This window comes from Apis laboriosa, unplaced genomic scaffold (genome assembly GCF_014066325.1).
Source record: "Apis laboriosa isolate Shangri-la unplaced genomic scaffold, ASM1406632v1 scaffold33_cov142, whole genome shotgun sequence".
Classification (NCBI taxonomy): domain Eukaryota; kingdom Metazoa; phylum Arthropoda; class Insecta; order Hymenoptera; family Apidae; genus Apis; species Apis laboriosa.
Genome location: NW_025222887.1, coordinates 164,772 through 184,218, shown reverse-complemented (window position 1 = coordinate 184,218; position 19,447 = coordinate 164,772). Strand labels below are relative to the sequence as shown.

At 27.3% G+C, this 19,447-nt stretch overlaps 3 protein-coding genes across 10 annotated transcripts in view; 1 reads left to right on the top strand and 2 right to left on the bottom strand.

Moving 5' to 3' along the window:
* Nucleotides 1–1,159: 1,159 nt before the first annotated feature.
* LOC122714573 (E3 ubiquitin-protein ligase RNF19A-like) lies at nucleotides 1,160–10,787 on the bottom strand. 4 transcript variants are annotated; one of them, XM_043936019.1, is made up of 13 exons: nucleotides 10,643–10,787; nucleotides 9,000–9,223; nucleotides 8,791–8,930; nucleotides 8,493–8,682; nucleotides 8,106–8,417; nucleotides 7,815–7,959; nucleotides 7,608–7,744; nucleotides 7,301–7,398; nucleotides 3,073–3,271; nucleotides 2,794–2,989; nucleotides 2,548–2,713; nucleotides 2,101–2,471; nucleotides 1,160–2,013 (listed from the first exon to the last, which is right to left on the bottom strand). In XM_043936019.1, the coding sequence occupies exons 2-13, from the start codon at nucleotides 9,160–9,162 to the stop codon at nucleotides 1,764–1,766; spliced, it is 2,367 nt and encodes a 788-aa protein (XP_043791954.1). In that variant the 5' UTR covers nucleotides 9,163–9,223; nucleotides 10,643–10,787; the 3' UTR covers nucleotides 1,160–1,763. The 4 variants fall into 4 exon arrangements, with proteins under 4 accessions (XP_043791954.1, XP_043791957.1, XP_043791956.1 ...); XM_043936022.1 differs by having other exon boundaries at nucleotides 1,160–2,010; XM_043936021.1 differs by having other exon boundaries at nucleotides 9,000–9,163; nucleotides 10,643–10,758.
* LOC122714574 lies at nucleotides 3,351–7,260 on the top strand. Its single transcript, XM_043936023.1, has 3 exons — nucleotides 3,351–4,829; nucleotides 5,009–5,224; nucleotides 5,512–7,260. Exons 1-3 carry the CDS (start codon nucleotides 4,692–4,694, stop codon nucleotides 6,463–6,465), a joined length of 1,308 nt encoding a protein of 435 aa, XP_043791958.1. The 5' UTR covers nucleotides 3,351–4,691; the 3' UTR covers nucleotides 6,466–7,260.
* A 2,151-nt stretch (nucleotides 10,788–12,938) lies between the features above and the next one.
* The window catches only part of LOC122714611 (synaptic functional regulator FMR1), an 11,014-nt gene continuing 4,505 nt past the window's right edge, over nucleotides 12,939–19,447 (bottom strand). For 2 of the 5 annotated variants that reach the window (XM_043936095.1, XM_043936098.1), the window contains exons 8-14: nucleotides 17,593–17,740; nucleotides 17,320–17,457; nucleotides 16,949–17,092; nucleotides 16,650–16,860; nucleotides 14,506–14,721; nucleotides 14,141–14,239; nucleotides 12,939–13,987 (exon numbers count right to left, since the gene is read on the bottom strand). In XM_043936095.1, coding sequence (XP_043792030.1) covers nucleotides 13,806–13,987; nucleotides 14,141–14,239; nucleotides 14,506–14,721; nucleotides 16,650–16,860; nucleotides 16,949–17,092; nucleotides 17,320–17,457; nucleotides 17,593–17,740 — 1,138 coding nt within the window. In that variant the 3' untranslated portion in view covers nucleotides 12,939–13,805. The remainder of the gene's footprint in view (nucleotides 13,988–14,140; nucleotides 14,240–14,505; nucleotides 14,722–16,649; nucleotides 16,861–16,948; nucleotides 17,093–17,319; nucleotides 17,458–17,592; nucleotides 17,741–19,447) is intronic. The other 3 variants (XM_043936096.1, XM_043936097.1, XM_043936099.1) reach the window with 3 other exon arrangements.

The window sequence follows — 19,447 nt, the reverse complement described above, 5'->3', positions numbered from 1 at the left end:
TAAAAATATGAAAAACTAAAACAAAAATTATGTATAATAAAAATATTTTTATAATTTTAGTAAATATTAACTTACAATATTTCTTCTTCGTCGTATTTAAAAATTTACATTTATCATAAAACAAACAATTGTTTACAATACATTTTTGTAATATGTACTACTGTGATTTTTATATAAAATGTACAATGATTAAAAAAATTTGAAAAAAACTAATATTTATAATTTTTCTAAGATATTTGTATTAATACGTTAAAATTGCACTGTTCAACGAGAGAGCTAAATATATTTTATAAATATGTATTTAAATCATTATTTGAAATACGTAAAAATATTAGTAAAAATGCAAACATTTTAAAAATGTTTCTAAATGTTAAATTTGCTGATTTATATGCTATTTATATATAATCGAAATATAAACTGAAACATATTTCGTACCATGCACTAGTAAATCTAGAGCATATATGGTTCATTATATACTTTATTTAATTAAAACACATATCTATTATTATTTATATATAAAGATCATATGGCAGCTTATGTCATATTTCACAATTTTTGAATCCGTATTTCTATCTCCTTTTTTTTTCGTATAACTCTCGTTCGTAGATATGACATTAGCTTATTATAAACATTAGCAAAGTTATTATTTACGAACAAGAAATATATATATATATTGAGATAATAATTTTACACAATTATGTACACGTTTAAGTTCTTAAGAACTTGAAATCAAAAGTAAAATAAAACGTAAAATTATTAAAACATGATTACAATGTTCCTTACTATGATTGTTAGTCATTTTTCATTAGCATTACAATATGAATATATCGGCAAGAAAATCAAATCAAAGTTTTTGATATGCCTAACAAAGCACCTGAAATTAGTATATATAAATCACTGGTGTTAATAATAAATAAATATAAACTTAAGATAATAAACTACTATACCTTTTTTATAATATTCTTAATTTCTTCTTCTAAAACATTGTAACATTCTCTGTCAAGACATATTCATTGTCTTCAGATACATAAATTATTTTATATTTTCATCAAGGGATAACATTTAAAAAATGTTCATATACAAAGGTTTTTACGATACTTGTACAGCTGGAAATATGATCGAAATGGACAAATGTATCATACAAAGAAAATAATAATTGTTGTTTGGCGTAAAATGCAACCATAAAGCTTTATAACTTTTTCATGTTTTACATACAGTTATTCTATACGTATATGTCATATCGCATGAAAATTTTAATTCTGTTGCAGAGTTTTATCGTAGAAAAATTTTAAAGGATTCGATATTTCTATTTATGAATATTGTGTTTTGAGTACGAGAACAAAATTTTCCGCGTATATAATAATATTCGCCTATGCCCAAAAGGCAAACGTTGACATAGAAGAAAAATCTGTATTAAATTAATTTGCAACTTTTTTGTAACAAATTTGAGGCCTGTGAGTATATATATAGCTATACACACATACGTACATGACATATATTTATACGCACGCATTTCTAAAATATGAACGCACATATTACTTACTTCGATGTACTTTGCCATGCAAAGATAGACTTCATTTGTTCCCTCTATTGCATTCATAACATGTATACATGGTGTGCATAAATATAGTAAATTCGGCATTAATCCACGCACGCAGTGTACATTTAAATACATATATACACACATATGTGAATACGCATCTATCTACGTATTTCGTATTTAAAGGACGCACATATTACATAAATGCTCAGTCTTTTTTCTTTTAAGAGCGTAAATCTTCTTCTACATTATTTATACTACATCCTTTGTCGGAAGATGTCAAGAAACGTGCACCGTTGTTCTGTACCATTACAGGAAATGGTTCTTCTATCACCGATAATCGTTTTTCCCGATCTGTAGAAGCTGTAGAATTATAAAAGAAAACATTTCTCAAAGCAGCGACGTTAACCCGTTCCCATGATACATTATCTTCCGTCAACGAGTCAGCCTTCGATTCGCCATTAGAACTTCTGCTGAAAGTAAATAAATATTATAATTGATAATCGATAAAATTAATCATCAAATTTTCTAATTTCAACCAATTAAATTATCTTTCGTACTTTGTACTCTTTTGACCACTTGTGTCTTGTTCTATCTCTTTGTTACGTTTACGTCTTCCAGAAGTTCGATTATTCACTCCACACGTGCTAACAATTCCTTCTTGATCCGCTTCGATGAAACTAACATGGTCATCGAATCGGACACGTTCAGAACTTTCGTCTTCTCCACAAACAGTCCAATTACTGGAATCACTGCATTGACGATCTAACGTTGGCTTGCGTCGAGCACGTTTCGCTAAACCAGGTGCTACTTCTTCGAGAGAACTCAAAGATGTAGCTTGACCTGCCGAATCCATATGACCTCCTGCAATAGAGCTTGTTCCTTGTTCTCCTTCTGTACTTCTGCCACCGCTAATTGAACTCCCATCCATCTAAACAATAAGCAAGTTTAAATCTTCATGATGATAAAAAGATTAATTGTTATATTACAAAGAAAAATTCAAATACTTTAAAATTTAGAACAGAGCCTGCTAGAGCTCTCGTGGAAGCTGCGCCATCATCCAATGCAATAGATGCGTTTACAGATTTCTCTGATAAACTGGTTGCGGCAGACGCTGTTTCACTACACAAACTGAAGCGTTGAGTAGATGTCACATCTGCTTGAACTTCCAATCTAATTTTAGATATAAATATATACGTTTTTAATAATTGCAAATTATATAAATGAGAAAAAAATATATATATATTTTTTACCTTTGACCTCCTGGAAGAACACTAGAAGCTATACTTCCTGCAAGGCTAGTACCAGCAACGGCTACATTACTGGCACTCTCACGATCGTTTTCACGACCTAATTTTTCCAAATGACTACCACTACCTAATGAAAGTGAAGCTTCTCCTATCGAAGGATTACCGCCACGATGACTTGCAACATCAATCGATGCTGCATCTACGACAATAAGAATTATGTTTTTTTCTCTCTCTTTTCATTTAATCTAACTAATTTAAAATCAATTTGAATTATATATTTACCACCACCATTGCGAACACTCAGAGAACCCATAAGTTCATTTTCGTCATCGAAATCAAATCTTACACCTGTACCATTTGTCGAAACACCACAACCTCCGCTTCGACAAAGAGAAACGGGGACTACACCATAAACGTAAAATAATAAAATTGGTACGCCAATACCTACGGCCAATCCAGCTAATATGGGCGAAACTAAAACCTGTAATGATGATCCTAAATTAGGAACAATATTTTTATTATAATCTTACAAAAATTCAAATTTTAAAGAAATTTATATTATCATTTATATTTATTATTCAATCATTCATCAATTCAAAAATAATGACAAAGTAAGTAAATAATAATATATATTGAAACGGGAAACAATTAATAATAAAAATATTGCAAATTTTCTATTATAATTCGCCATCGTAATTCCATGTTGAGGAATGTATAATGAAATTAAAAAGCTATATATTTTTTCTTTAAAATGAATTCTTTTCAGAAAGAAAAACGTAGTAATTAAGAAAATTTTTTAGATATTTAATATATTCAATTAAATTATTTAAAATATGCAATGTCTTAATAATTACTTCGACTTGGCGATTTTTTTTTCTTTTTTGTTTAAATAATTATACGCGTATCAATTTGAAAATGCGACAACTTCTAGAACAGTCTTCAACGCGTCCAAAAAAGGAAACGAAAGCAGCAAAACAAAAATATCAAGCAAAATCGAAGGGAGAGGTTGGCGGTAGAAATAAATATATCTCGGCCAGCCGTGAAACTTGTCATGATGAGCTGAAAGATTGCTGGCACACGGCGATCCGTTTTCTAGATTTCCATCAAGCGTAGAAAGGAACGTGAGACAGCGAAAGAGGAGACAGAGAAAGTGCATGGTGGGCAGAAGGTGCGGGAGGTGCGGAAGGAAGGATATTGATCGACGGTAGGAGTGCGCGCATGGGAAATCCTCTCTTTGTCCCACCCTGCGGCCTGCATCCACCTAGGTGGCTGACGATGGAACGTGCATCGTGTCAGTCGGTACTTTAAGATCCACACTACGCTACGATCATAAACGGTCCGACGAATAGAACGTTGGGGAAGTCGGTTGGTGCTCTGCGCCAAGGGTGTGTCGTGCTGTGGACACTGTGAGCCCCGATGAGAAAACATCGAACTACGCCGGCCCGAACGTTCAAGGACCGGTCGGCGTAACAGGAAGTAGAAGGGACACGCGACGAATCCATTCGTTTTATTAGTGATTTCACCAAGTCTTCGCACACTTACACACGACAAGCTCAGATGTGAACAGTCAAATAGGCGGACGTTTTGCATGTGTATCGTTCATAGGAGTGTATATGTCGTTTATTGGCATTGATTGGGGACAATAGACACGCAAAACGTCACAAACACGATACACATACACTTTCTCTCTCTCTCTCTCTCTCTCTCTCTCTCTCTCTCTCTCATCTGTTTTTTTTCCCCCGTTTCCTTTCAACACGGCCATCATTGATATCATGGTTGTTAACCGTCATTAAACTAATAGAATAAACAAAGGAAAGAAAAAGAGAGGAGGAAAAGAGACAGAGACAGAGAGAGAGCGAGAGAAAGAGAGAGAGAGAAAGACAGACAGAAGAAACGAAACCATGGCGAATTGGGATTGGGAAGACACCGATTGGGATTGGGAAGATACAGAAGAATCTTCCTGCGGAGAGGAGCAGAATCAGATAGAATTTAACAAGGAGTGGCTCGGTGGTGTTCTAAAGGAATTTCACAAAGAACCGGTTAGTTTTTCGGTATATAAGCTATGATTTACAGCTAACAGTTGTCTGTAAGGATTTTTGTACGACATCAATTTAAACGGCCTATGCTTTATTAGCAATGAAAATGTAACCCAATTAAAAGATTTGTAGCGTATCAAATATTCTTGAATTGCTTGAAAATTAACCCATCATATACACAGGTCACAATAAGCGAATGTAATGTAAGTCCCGGCTGTACGAGTAATGAAAGCGCGCTGAGTGATATTATGCGTCTTAAAATCAAGTATATGTTGAACGACACGAATACTACGCAAGATTTGTCCGTAATCGTGAAAGAGCTTCCAAGAGATCCGATAAATCGTTTTTTTGTTATCGAAGGCCAATTCGATCTTCGGGAAATTAAATTTTATACACAGGTAAGCGACCAATTAATATAGCAGTGCTCGTTTTAGCATCCGATAGCATCGAATTCAGATGTTCATTTAAATAAGTGATTTGCGAATTTAAGTGAAAAAGAAGACGGGTGTGAAATTCGTTCAACAGTTTATCAAATATTTGACATATTTGAAGCTTCGAAATCTCATTTCCAAGAATAATAGAAGCGGATGCTAAAGGATGCGCTATATATGTTATTGTGTTATTGTTATATCAATATTTAATTATTTTATCTAATAAATAATAATTTGTATTTTGTTTACACTAGGTAATGCCCGACCTAAAAGAATTTCAAAAGAAACAACTAGCATCTCAAGGAAATAAATCGGACATCGAAATTCTTCTGTCAGTTCCAGTATGCTATTTCGCAGATTATACACCAGCTGATGAATCAGGCGATAAGCCCACAAAACCAGAATCAATTTTGGTATTACAAGACCTTCGTGATTCTGATTTTCGAAATATTAAATTTCGTGAAGGAATGACATACGATCAAACTAAAATTGCATTAGAAGCTATAGCACGTATACATGCACACTCTCTGGCAATGAAAGTTGTAGAAGGAGAGCCTCTGTCAGAACGTTATCCATTTCTCTTCCAAACAGCAAAAGCAACAAATTCGTATCAACAATTGGTTGAACGTGGTTTACCGCAACTTGCCAAATTTTTGAAAAGTACACCAGGATTGGAAGCGATACTTGAGGCCTTAGTTATTCTAAGACCTAGGACTAAACATATAATATCTGCACTTCTTGCACCAGAAGGCCCGCTAGCGTTGATCACGCATACAGACTTTTGGTGTAATAATTTACTTTTCAAGGAAGGACCCTCTGGTTTCGAATGTTGTATCCTAGATTGGCAAATGGTTACTTATAGTAGACCGACTAACGACATTGCTCTGTTATTAGTAAGTTCATTGCCAACCGAACTACGTCGAAAGCATACGGAAACTTTCCTTGATATTTATTGGGATGCGCTAACTGGCACGTGTTCTCGTCTTGGTGTCGACATTCCCAAAGATTTAGGCTATACAAGAGAAGATTTAAATAAGGATTATAGACGATCGCAACTTCTCGCTCTCCTATTATGTATTGGATCCGTAGATGTTGCTCTAGGAGATGCAGATACTGAACAGCGCTTGATCGATGTTTTAAAAGACCTTCATAATGAAGGTGTACTTACAGACGAGACTATAATTGCCAATAGCGAAAATGATCCTTAGTCAGCGTTATTACCGCCTATGATAGTGCTGCAGCAAATTAATATTTCTATGCGAAATGTAAATCGGAAAAGAAAAAGTTATGGAACTGATCGTTCAAGAACTCGATCCGTCTATAATTAACGTTATAATTACGAATAACGTGATTCATTTCAAGCGAAAAAAGCTTGTGTTGATAATTATGTAATTGTGGAATCGGTCACGTTAAAATTCATTGACGTGATGAAAATAGAATTGATGTTAGATTCTTATGTTTGAAAACATTTCAATATTGGATTGTTCTTGCGATATATACACCTACAATTTAGTAAGAAAATTAAATAAACAAAATACCACATACATAATAAACATTATATGAAATTTTAAAAATACAAACGACTCAAAATGTAAGAGAACATTGCTAACAATACGTGCCATAAAAAATAATTTAAGTCGAGAATAATATTCTTCTTCTTAAATTAGTTAAATATAATACTTATTTAATTTAAATTTGAAGTTTTTTTAACGAAATTTCTTCCCGCAAACTAAACTAAAACGGCTATACGACCGATGTTTTGTTACTTGTAATTCATATACGCAATAATTATATTATTCCATTTCTTTGTACAAACTATATAAATAAATAATACTTTGATGTTGTCATGAATTTGAATGATTGAATGAATGATTTTCATGATTCCTAAATGATTCCATTATTAATATTTTTAAAATCATATTAATATTACTTTAAGATATTATTCATCTAACATACATGACAATATATAATTTATAAAAAAATATTCACTTTAAAATTCAATAAATTTTATATAGATATGAATAAAAAAAAATTTTAACTTACAGATGCAGTTACTCCTCCAACAATAAAAGCATTCCTCTTATGTTTGTTATCTTTCTCATATCTTGTATATAGTTCTTTTCCTACCCATACTGGAATACCTGTAATTAATTAAATATATATATATATATATATGTATACATACACATGCGCGCGCGCATGTATCATGCACATATATATACATATACGTGCATAATTTTTTTCAAAAACAAAATAGTTCAACAACAAATTTTTTTCTCAAAGATATATTTACAAATAAATAATATTTAGATTAGCATTAATATATGAAAATGATTTGTAGCTTACAAACCTATAATCATAGCAGGTACAGCTATACCAGCAGCAAGACCAATTCCAACTGGAGCTCCTACTAAAGTTCCAAGTTGCCAAAGTATTTTCTTTTTTCTAGACCATGGCTTTTTACCCCAAAAGGTACAACCAGATGGACTGTAATATAAAATATATAAAATAAAAAATTATTGAAATAAGATTTCATATAATAATAAATATGTTATACCTTAGATAATGAAGATCACTGATTTCTTTCATACATAACCAACAGAATTCTGCACCACAAACAGCACAAACCATATGATTGCAACTTCCATCATCCATTTTAACAATAAGCACTTGACATCTTGGACATGGTTTAACATCATCTTCTGTAAATATAATTTTTTTAAAAATATATTTTAAGATTATTTATTTAAAATAAATAAATTTTTTAAAATATTTATATCTTTCATATATTATATTAATAATTTTTAGTATAATATTAATTTTAATAATTTTTATAAATAATACATACTATGCTGTGAATCACTTTGACTAAAACTGAGAGATGAACTGCGTTCATAATATTGAGTACGTTGAGCTCTAGCAGCATCACATGTCTGATTAGGATGCCAACGTGCTTTACAATGATAACAAAAATAAGAATCACATCCTGGTCGCTCACAACGTAACTTCGGACATGAAGCACAACCACTAGCAATAACGGCAAAGCTACAATCTGGTGCAGGACACCATCTCGCATCAGGTTCTACAGCAAGAACTCGTCGTACCATAAAATCTTCATATTTCTCCAATTGCGTTTGGTCATTTAAAATCATTCGAATGTCTATAAAACAATAAATTCAATAAAAATATCGATAATAATAAAAATTAAATTCTCTTTATTAAAATCTTTATTTACCATTTGGATGAAGTGGCTCTGAACATTCAGGACATGCTATATTAACTCTAGATTCAGAAATTTCTACTTTAAGATATTGTTGATAACAGTCATAACAACTGCGATGGTGACAAGACTGAACAACAGGAAAAAATTCCATTGGTAATTCAGCCAAACATAAAGGACACTCCATTAAACCATTTTCATTACTCTAAAATAAAACTTATTTTACAATCTAAATATCATCTCAAATTATCAATTATTTAATATAATTTGTATTTTTATGAAGTTTCATCACAGATATATATTCTATAAATACCTTTCCGGCAGAAGAAAGTACAGAACCTTTGCTGGAAGCACATTGTAGATCTATGTTCTGAAATTGAAAATGGCTCGAACCATTACTTACTCTGGCTTCTCCTTTTTCAACGTCAGCAATCTTGCCACCAGGATCTTTTGCTAAAAAATAATTGAGATTCAAAAAAAAAATTATTTTATATTTACCTCAAATTAAGTATTATTTATTACTTTTTACATTCCTGTTGTTTGAACTAGGTGTCCTCACAATTCGACGACCAATAAGTGGACTCGAATATAATAATCGGCGTAAAGAAAATCGTGCTAACATTCTTCGTGGTCGAGGAGCTGTGCTACTACAGCCTCCAGAACTGCTATCATTTTCTTTAAACATCCTGAGTAATATTACAAGTTACTGTCTCATTCTCTGTTTCACAAGGATAAGTCAATTCAATCTATATTAAATCACATAAAAAAAAAATTAGAATTAGAATTTTCAAACTAATTTAACATATATCAATTCTCTACAATTTACTATTTACAATTATTATATATTATACAGAAACTAAAAGTAATATATTAAATGATAAGATATAATATATAAGTTACTTATATATTATTATCTAATTTATATTATAATATAAATATAAACATAAACATTAAAAATATAATTAAAAAATATAAAAAATATAATTTATAAATTATCGATTACAAGCGATTATTTTTTTCATTATAAATATCCATTATAAATTATATTATATATAATTATATTGATCGTATTTAAACAAAAAAACAAGTTCTTATGATTAATCTTTCCCAATAATATCATAAAATTAATTTTAAAATAAATCTTTTTTAGATTATAAATTATTTATTAGTAATAATAAATAAATATTTAATAGTAATAATAACGAATATATGCGTGCGTATATGTCCGTCATATGAAATTCATTACAAAATATATAAAATTTTTATATATTATTATTTGACATAATAATTTATAATTCATATAAATTTATTATTTTTTCATAAATTATATTCGATTTTTTATATATATATTTTACTACTTAAACTAAAAAAAAAAATTACAATTTGTCACAACGGTTATTATCAATTGTGATTTTTTTACACTTATGAAGAGTATAAATATTCAATATTTTGAAATTTTTAATATGTAACATGAAATATTGTAATATAAAAGATTATTCTATTCATCTTTTATACATAAGTCAAATATCATAATATTATATGATTATATCTAGTTATTTCTTTTACCGAATTGTAGGAATCCAAATATCCAAATTAGTTCTAATTCACATAGCATTGAAGAAAATAATATATTGAAAATCTAAATTAGTAAATCGATTAATTCCAAAATTGTGTTTATAAAACAATTACGAGGTATGAAAAACATTTAATGCAAATTTTTATAATATTATATTTTACCTCACTTCACCCGATGTACTTGTAAGTTGATAAAATAATAATCTTTTTATAAATATAAATATAATTATAATTAATGCAAATGTCAATTTTGTAAGGGATGCAAAATAATCGCCATTTGCAATAGCTTAAATTTACATGTACATTATATAAATACATGTATATTATATATTATACGTATATATGTACATACTATATACGTATATATACATATATATGTTTCATTAAAGTTGTTTCTTCTCATTTGAAAATATTATTAAATTTTAATTAATTAATGAATATATAAGCCAACTGAAAAAAGAGCACAAAAACACGTTTGAGTCGAGTACTGAGAAACCTTACACATAGATGACTAGCATTAATACAGGTGTGGAAAGTCCACGAGCAAATACCAACTGAAGTTAAGCTAACCAAAACGTACTATAACGTACCTGATTTCTGTTAACTGATACTTTCAAGTCTATAATATCTTTAGCAACTAATAATAGATTCACTATTATTATAATCACACACTATTGATAAGTTTCACTTATTTTGTTGGTTAAGAATGTTCACTTGACACAACAGCTGACGGCTTCTGACTAAACGTATCATGCACATAATTTAGATGAGAAACACAGTGAACAAAATGAAGAAATATATATATAGCGCCTCTATATGAAAATATTTGTTATAATATTATTCAAATTATAAATTCCCTAATTTAAAATAATATATAATTTCTATATTAATTATTGATAACGATTTTATTTCAAATAAAATATTTGTAAAAAAACAATTTTTACAATGATTTAACTTTTAATTTAATATTTAATATTTAAACAACAACATATATAATTATATTAACTAAATAATAATTTTTATTTTTTTATGTTTTATAAGTAAATATTAATTTTATAAATTTTTTTAACTATTATATAATATATAATAATTAAATTTCATTTAGAAATAAAAAACGAAATATTATTATGTAATTTGATTTTTTAAATCAATAATTATATCAATATTTATATCAGATTTATATGGGATAGTTCATATTTATTTGCGTTAATTTTATTTGAATTTTTATTTTTATGTTTGTATTATTTTTTTTTCTTTATTATTGTTTATATTATATTTTAAATGATATGTATATATAATAATATAATAAATAATAATAAATATAATTAAAACTTAGTCCATGAATAAAATGATATGATTTATAATAATTTTAAATATTTTATAATTTTTTTTGTTTTTTTAAACTTTGTTATATTTTTGAATTTAAAAATTTATATTTGCAAATATTGCTTTATTTATTTGTAATTTGTATTTAAAAAATTTTTTAAAATTTTTAAAAATTGAAATATACATTGTGATTAGAAAAGAATTTTCAACTATTTTATTTCAGAAAATAAATTTTGAATAAAATATAAATATATTAAATATAATGATTTTATAATAAAAAAATATTTTTATTTTTTCCATAGAAGCAAACACACTTATAGTAAATATATCAACGATTTTAATGATTTATTTAACAATAGACACACGAAAATTCCAAATCCATATTTATTAAGAATAATTTTATTTTCTCTTATTCAAAAATTTTTTTTTCTTTTTAATTAAATAAATTTAAAAAATTTTAATTTTATAAATTAAATGATTTTTGTTCATTATTTTAAATTAGAATGAAAAAATTATTTTGTTCATGCTTGCATTTTTATATTAATATTTTTGTAATTATAAATTAAATTATAGTAATTAAATATTATTAATATTTTCAGACTATAAGTTTCATGAGAAAATTAAGCGTAATAATTATTTTTAATAGAAAATATGTTACGGAAATTAGGGATAGGGATAAAGATTGTAGTTTAAAACGACTGTTAAGATTAAAAAACGATTATCAATGTTTCGAAAAAATTGTGGTTCATCATACTAATGACCGCTCTATGTACAGAAATGTTTTATTCTTAAATTATGCACAAATTGCAATCAATACAAATGTATCTGAAACAAGCAAGTTGGGGGATGTCTCAGTTTTTTTTGCTGCCATGAGAATATTCAGATAAAATGGCAGCTGTTTTGTTAGATGTCAATATGTTGCATTAACCGCCATGCGTTTTTGCAAAATCCTTAAGACATGTCCGATTAATTGTTGTCATATCCGGAAGAAAAGGCAGCTGTTTTAAATTGACAGATAATGTTTCATATTCACTGATAATCAATTTAAAACAGTTAGCCATATCTATTTTATAGCTTAGTATAGTAAAGCTAGTTTATTTTTTCAGACATTCACATTTCGACTAAGTAGTATTATAGTAATAAAGGTATGCGCTAAGTCTGCACTTCAGCTAGATATCATAAAACATGTATCATTCCTTCTCTGGCACATCATACATTGGTATTACTAAGTATACGTTTACTTTCTTTTTAAATCATGCGAAACAATGCAGAAATGAACGTCATATCAAATCCTAATATTTGATATAGTATGCTTAGACTGTAATAAAAAAAACTAAATTACACGAAAAGTGAACCCGGAAATAAAAACCGACTTCTTGTACACCCATTTGTTTTTTTTTACAATCAAATAAGTCATTTTAGCATCATGGTATTATTAATCAACACTCAGTATTGAAACATAAAATTGAAAATCTAGTGTTGTTAAATAACTCTAGTAATAATCGTAACAAAAAAAAAAAAAAAAAAAAAAAAAAAAAAAAAAAAAAAAAAAAAAAAAAATCAATCTTGTGAAGTAAATAGAAGGAACATCATTGGGAACACCTTTTAACCAAGATTTCATGCAGCTGCCACCTACCATTGTTATAAATAACAATGGGAATCCATTTTTTCTTTCATCATATCATGTTTCGTCCTAGTTTTGTCGCAAAATGTTTTATACCCAGTATGTTCAATTATTGATTTTTTGTTTTCATATGTGAATATAAAATAACACAAAACACGTACTTTTGTTCATATGTCAAATATGTCTTTATTACAATTATTGCAATGATGTAAAAGATAAAAAAACAAAAACAAAAGAAAGAGAATAAAATTGATTAAATCCTGTGTTTTTGTACGTATTGTGTTATTTTTTTATAATAATAGCGACACATCTAGGCGAAAATTATTCAAATTGATAATTGACATACGAGCCACAAATATCCAGCCTATTATTAGATCTTTTTTCAAGTGATTAAGAAGTACTTTACAGTACATCCAAATTACTGTCACACAAGTTGGGAGCTTGGTATAAAAATGAGGCACAGTTTCACAATCAGGGGATTCTTTTTTAGATGCTTCTACTATCTCCCAATGAATGTATCCATATATCAAACATGATAGCATAATCACTATCATTAAACTAAACCATGCATGGATATTAATATGTGTCCTTAAATGTGTTTAAGGAGAATGACGATTTCTTAAACAACAGTCGTATTCTTATCGGTAGCAAACAGTCTTAACAACGAGCGTAGACTAATCATGTCGCGATCCATAATCGTGTAGTCTTTGCGTAGGTATGCGTCATGTTATGTGCTGGGTGTTAATAGCTCTCATCAGGTGTAATGTTATATGTAAGTAGCAGTTGTCGACCATAATGATTGTTTAGCCACTGGTACCGTTAACCAGAGCTTCCTTAGGCTTATTGCTCTGTTGCATACGACGAGACCGTAATTCTCTTTGGCCTTTAGGCCCTTGGGAACTGTTGTTAGTAGTAGAAACGTCATTGGCTGGTGTTCCTTCTTTACTAGTTACAGTTGATTGGTCTCCTGGACCGGCATTGCTGCCTAAACAAATATATAGATTAACTCTGAGTGTTACTGTATATTAACATCAATACACATTCTGAAACATATTTAATACTGCACTTACTCTTATGTTATTAATACCGATCGTCCTAAAGAAATATCATAAATCCTTTTTAAATTTCGCGTAATTACCTTTTTGATTATTTGTTGGTGTAGAACTACGTTGTCGAGAACGTCGAAGTCGTCTTCGCCTTATGCCTTTAGGTCCTCCCTCCACACTTGATACAGACTCTATGCATATGCAAACTATTGTGACCATCTTTTTATAAAATAATATAAAAATACTACTGAAAATTAAATATTTTTGTGACTGATTATATAAAAAGCTACATTTCACATACGTTAGTAGCGTGCATTAGTAATCATCATTGATATTGTTAGTGTTAGATGGTCACAAGTGTTTGTTTCACAATCCATGCTATTCTCAAAGGATTTTACTAATCTTTAGGACGAAACGGCTGTTCTACTGTAAAATATTATTAGAAAAATATTGTTACCTCTATCAATACTTGAAACATCTTGACTATCGAGAACAGTATCTTCATCATCGGTTGTTCGACGACGTTCATCTCTACGATCTCTACGTTGAGTTGGAGGACGACCTTGTCTACCACCCATATACCCTGAATTGCCTGCACCTCCTTGATGGCCACCTCTTGGCGGTAGATCCCTTACTCGATCTTCACTGCCATCTAAGGTGTCTCGGCGTAATCCTGTAAATTAAATCAGATTTATAACAAAAAAACAAGTTAAAATTTGAATGTAACACGATGAACACAAACATTTTAATGATTTTGTAAAACAAATGAAATGATGAAAGATTAGTATCCTTACTTGTAGTCGATGATGATCAATGTAGCATTTAACACATTATCAATGATGTTTTCCATTATAATAACTAAGGGTATTAATTGGGAGTGAAGAGGCATCTTTGGAATCAAGCTCACTAATTTTTTAATTTCTTCTTCTACCGTTAATATTTATATTTCCATAAATTTATACAAATTTAAATGAAAACTAATATATTAATGTAGTATTAAATCACAGAATATAGTTTTATTGAATTACATTAATGTAATTAAGAACATTTGTAAAATACTTGTGATTGTTACTACCTAATATTTTATAAGTTAAAAATCAGATTCACGTGGAGTATTTTACAAGGTAAATTTTATTACAAAACGTATATAAGTACATTTTTAATAAAAATAATAACATAATTGCTTCTTAATTTCTTATTTATCAACTTGCAAACAACCTATATAGTTAAGACAACATTCAATTTTGTTAACGTTTAAAAAGCAATTAAAGTTAATTACATTCAATGTATTATTTAACTAAATGAAAGATTCGAAAGTCGTTATATACGTACATGTCATAAATTTGACGCGGCATATTTGTTAATCCATAAAAAGTAGTTACTCTTAAGATATATAATACGTGATTAGACAATTCGCACACAAAACAATATTATGTACTTTATTTATTTCTCAATAACCAATAAATCAAATAAATCACACACCGTGAGTTACTTAGCTACTACATGCATTTCCATTAAACACATACATGCAAATGCATATGGTTGCAGTTATTTTCTATTATAATTCCATGTTCTATGTGATGACATGTTTACAAATGCGAATTGTGAATATATCTATAGATATTAATTGAGAAAGTATAAAGTAATTATGACAAAAACAATGAATTACGAATAACGATGTACGATGAAAAACTAAATAGCTGAAACGGTTTTATAACAAGTATAGCTTCAAATCTATATAATTAAACAATGAAAGGCATTAACGACTATAAAAAGATATTAAGATCAAATCTGATTTGAATAAATGAATTATTTTAACGTTAATAATAATAAAAATCATGAATAAATTAATACATGAAGAAAAAATTATTCTCTTTGTATATGTTTTGATCATTATTTTTTATGCTTATATTGATAAATTTACAAATTTGTAAGCTTTCAATTTATTAAATGTAATAAAGTAAACTTTTAAATCATTTAATGAGTATTTCCAAGAATGAATTACAGTAAAAACTCGTTTATCCGAATCTCTAACATTAAATTGTTTTATTTACTGAGCTCAAAAAAGATTCTTTAGAAAATATTTATCAATTCAAAGAAAAAAATATTTTTATAAGTTATATATTTGAATGTAAAGCTATATATGTAATTTATTTTATCTATTAACTTTTAGATATTAAGAAATATCTAAATACATCAAATTTTTCTATAGATTATTAAAAGTGAGCAGTTTATTATATAGTAAAAAATGGATTAAATTATGACAAATAATGTATGAGACAAAAAATATATTTGCACTGTATTGGGTAATGAATGAACTAGTAGGTGGTAGCGGGAATATCGAATGATATCCTGATCTTTATTTATTCAAACTAAAAAGTCATCCCGCCAAATCCGAATAACTGAGTTTCTACTATAAACCTTGTATAGTAATAATCCTAGCACTGTTTCAACAAATTATTGAATGTTACTTTGTGACAACACGCCCTCTGTCTTTAAAATCTCTGGGTTCTCTACTGTCTCTCGTGTTGGATCCACCGCTTCTGCCATTACGTTTTTGTGTGTTCTCTACATTGTTGATATAGTCAGTAATAGTATTACCAGCATTGTGTCTGGCGGGAGCCCTACCCCTGCCACCACGTCCGCGAGATTGACCACCACGACCTCCACGGCCTCCACCACCTTCTTCTGGGCCTGTAATCATTCCTCGTCTTGTTGGAGGAAAGTTGGGCATTGGTCCTGTGGTCGATCCATGCATATTTCTTAATTGTTGGTCAATTTCTAATTTCTCTTGACGTAATTGTTCTACTTCCTTTAAGTCAAATAATAAAAAATTATAACAATAATAATTAAATTATATATTATCTAAAATATATTATACATATTTCATGCCATTATACCTTCAAATGCGCCAAATGATATTCCAATAACATTTTGGCATTAGCAATACTTTCAACAGTACCAACAAATACAAAGGGAACTTGACCCTCTTCTCTTGGAATTGTTGGTTGAGGTTCATTATCACCTTCTATTTTAACTCGTACCTAAAATTTATAATTATATTTAGAATTATTCTGTTAACCATATCATGAATAATTATTTTCATTAATTTTTATTTATTTTAATTATTATATTTATATATTTACAAATTATATTAATTTTATTTTAAATTAATATAAAAATTAATTATTTTTGAAAAAATCAATAAAAGTGTGTTTAATATATTTTTATAAATATTTATAAAATTAATTAATATGAATATAATATTTACCACACCACTTTTATCAACAATTTCTTGTATTATGCGACCATTTTTTCCAATTACTTTGCCTACCAAAACACGTGGTACTTGTATAGATTCTTCACTATATTCAAGTAAAGAACGAGCTTTTTTAACTGCTTCATGTGTCTGTAATTAAATATGTATTCAATGTTTCTTTATAGAAACGTCATTTGAATAAATTTATTTTTATTTTATAAATAAGACATATAATAAAAATATAATAAAAAAAAAAATAAATAAAATAAATATTTCTATTTTTACCTCTCCATATATTTTAAACGTGCATGAATTTTCTTCTAATTCTATATTTGTAATTCCATCAACCTTCCTTGCCTGCTGAATATTTGCCCCATGTGCACCAATTGCTAAGCCCATTAAGTCTTCTCGAACATTAAACTCATCTGTGTATCTAAAAACAAAATTTTATCTTACATATATAACTTTAGATATATATAATTCTTTGTTCTTTATTGAAATTACAGAATCTATAATGAAAGAATATAACTTATGTTTAATTAGATCTAAACAAATTCAAAATGATTTAATAACATTTTAAAATTTAAAATATCATCTAAATTATATTATTCAATTTTTTTATTGATATTATAAGTAATACTAATATAGCAGACAAATAACAGTTAGTTATGTAATAAATATTTTTAATATATGCTAATATTGTATAATAGAATCTTAATGTTTAATAACATAAAATTATGGTTTTCATTAGTAACATGCAATTTTACATTATTATACATTATTATATTACAGTGATAATACTTTAATTAAATTTAAATTCTTGTCAGTGGCTTGCATCCTGGCAGATAAAAATACTAATAAAAAAATGCTTTGTGAGCATCAAATATATGTATAATATATGTATAATGTATATTACAAATTATAATAAAGTGATATTCAAAAGTTTCAAAATTATTTTTAAATCAATAATAGATTTAATTTAATTTTTTCACATTTTAGTTTTAAATATTTTTTATAAATTGAAATTTAATTGTAAATATATTTGAAATTTAAGTTTAAACATACAATATATTAAAAATTTTAATTATGACACATAATATGTGCATATATATATATATACATTTATATAAAATACCAATAAATATTTTAACATAATAATATAAATAATAAGTAGATTATTTTAAAAAATAAAGCAATTTAGTAGTAAAAATTAAATCAATTTGAAATAGTAAAATTATAATAAAATTATTATATAAAACATGCTCATATGTTTTTGTAAAAATAAAAAAAAAAAAGAAAGAAAAAAATATCATATACTACAAATATTTCACAATTTTATTTCAAATTGTTTTAAATTTCTGAATTTTTTAATGTCAGTATTTAAAAAATTTGTTTGTTTCAACGATTTAAAATTATTTGACATAAATTTCATTTAATTTTTTAAATTATAATAACAAAAAAAGTAATATTAAACAAAAATAAATATAAATTATATAAAAAAAATAAATATAATTATAAAATTAAAGATGAATAATATAAATTTGTTTTTAATATAAGATTAATTTTAATATAATTAGGAAAATATTTTCCTAAAAATAAAATAAAATATTATATTTTCTTATTATAATTTTAAAAAAAAATATTATATTTTCTTATTATAATTTTTATATTTATAAATAAGAAGTAAATTTCTATAAAATATAAAGTACGGTATACATTGTAAAAATAATATAAAATGTGTAAAAATGTTTCATAAATGAAAATGAAGAAAGTAAGTCATATATATAAATAAAATTAAAAATTATAATAATCTAAATGATAATTATCCACTATAAAAGTTTCGCATTAATTATAAAATATTACTCTGCTTAATATATATATATATATATATTATATATATTATATATAGAGAGCAATATATATAATTCTTATCGAAATTTTACGATAATTTTTTTTACATTTGGAAATATATTAGATAGAGCCACCATTTGTTCAATTCTTTATTGTGCAAAACACTTAATATATCAGTGTTTCTCAAACATTGGCAGGCTAGAATATAATTTCTAATATTGAAAAAATTAATAATTTTAAAACTCTACTTAATACATAAATGTAAAAAAAAAAAAAAAAAAAAAAAAAA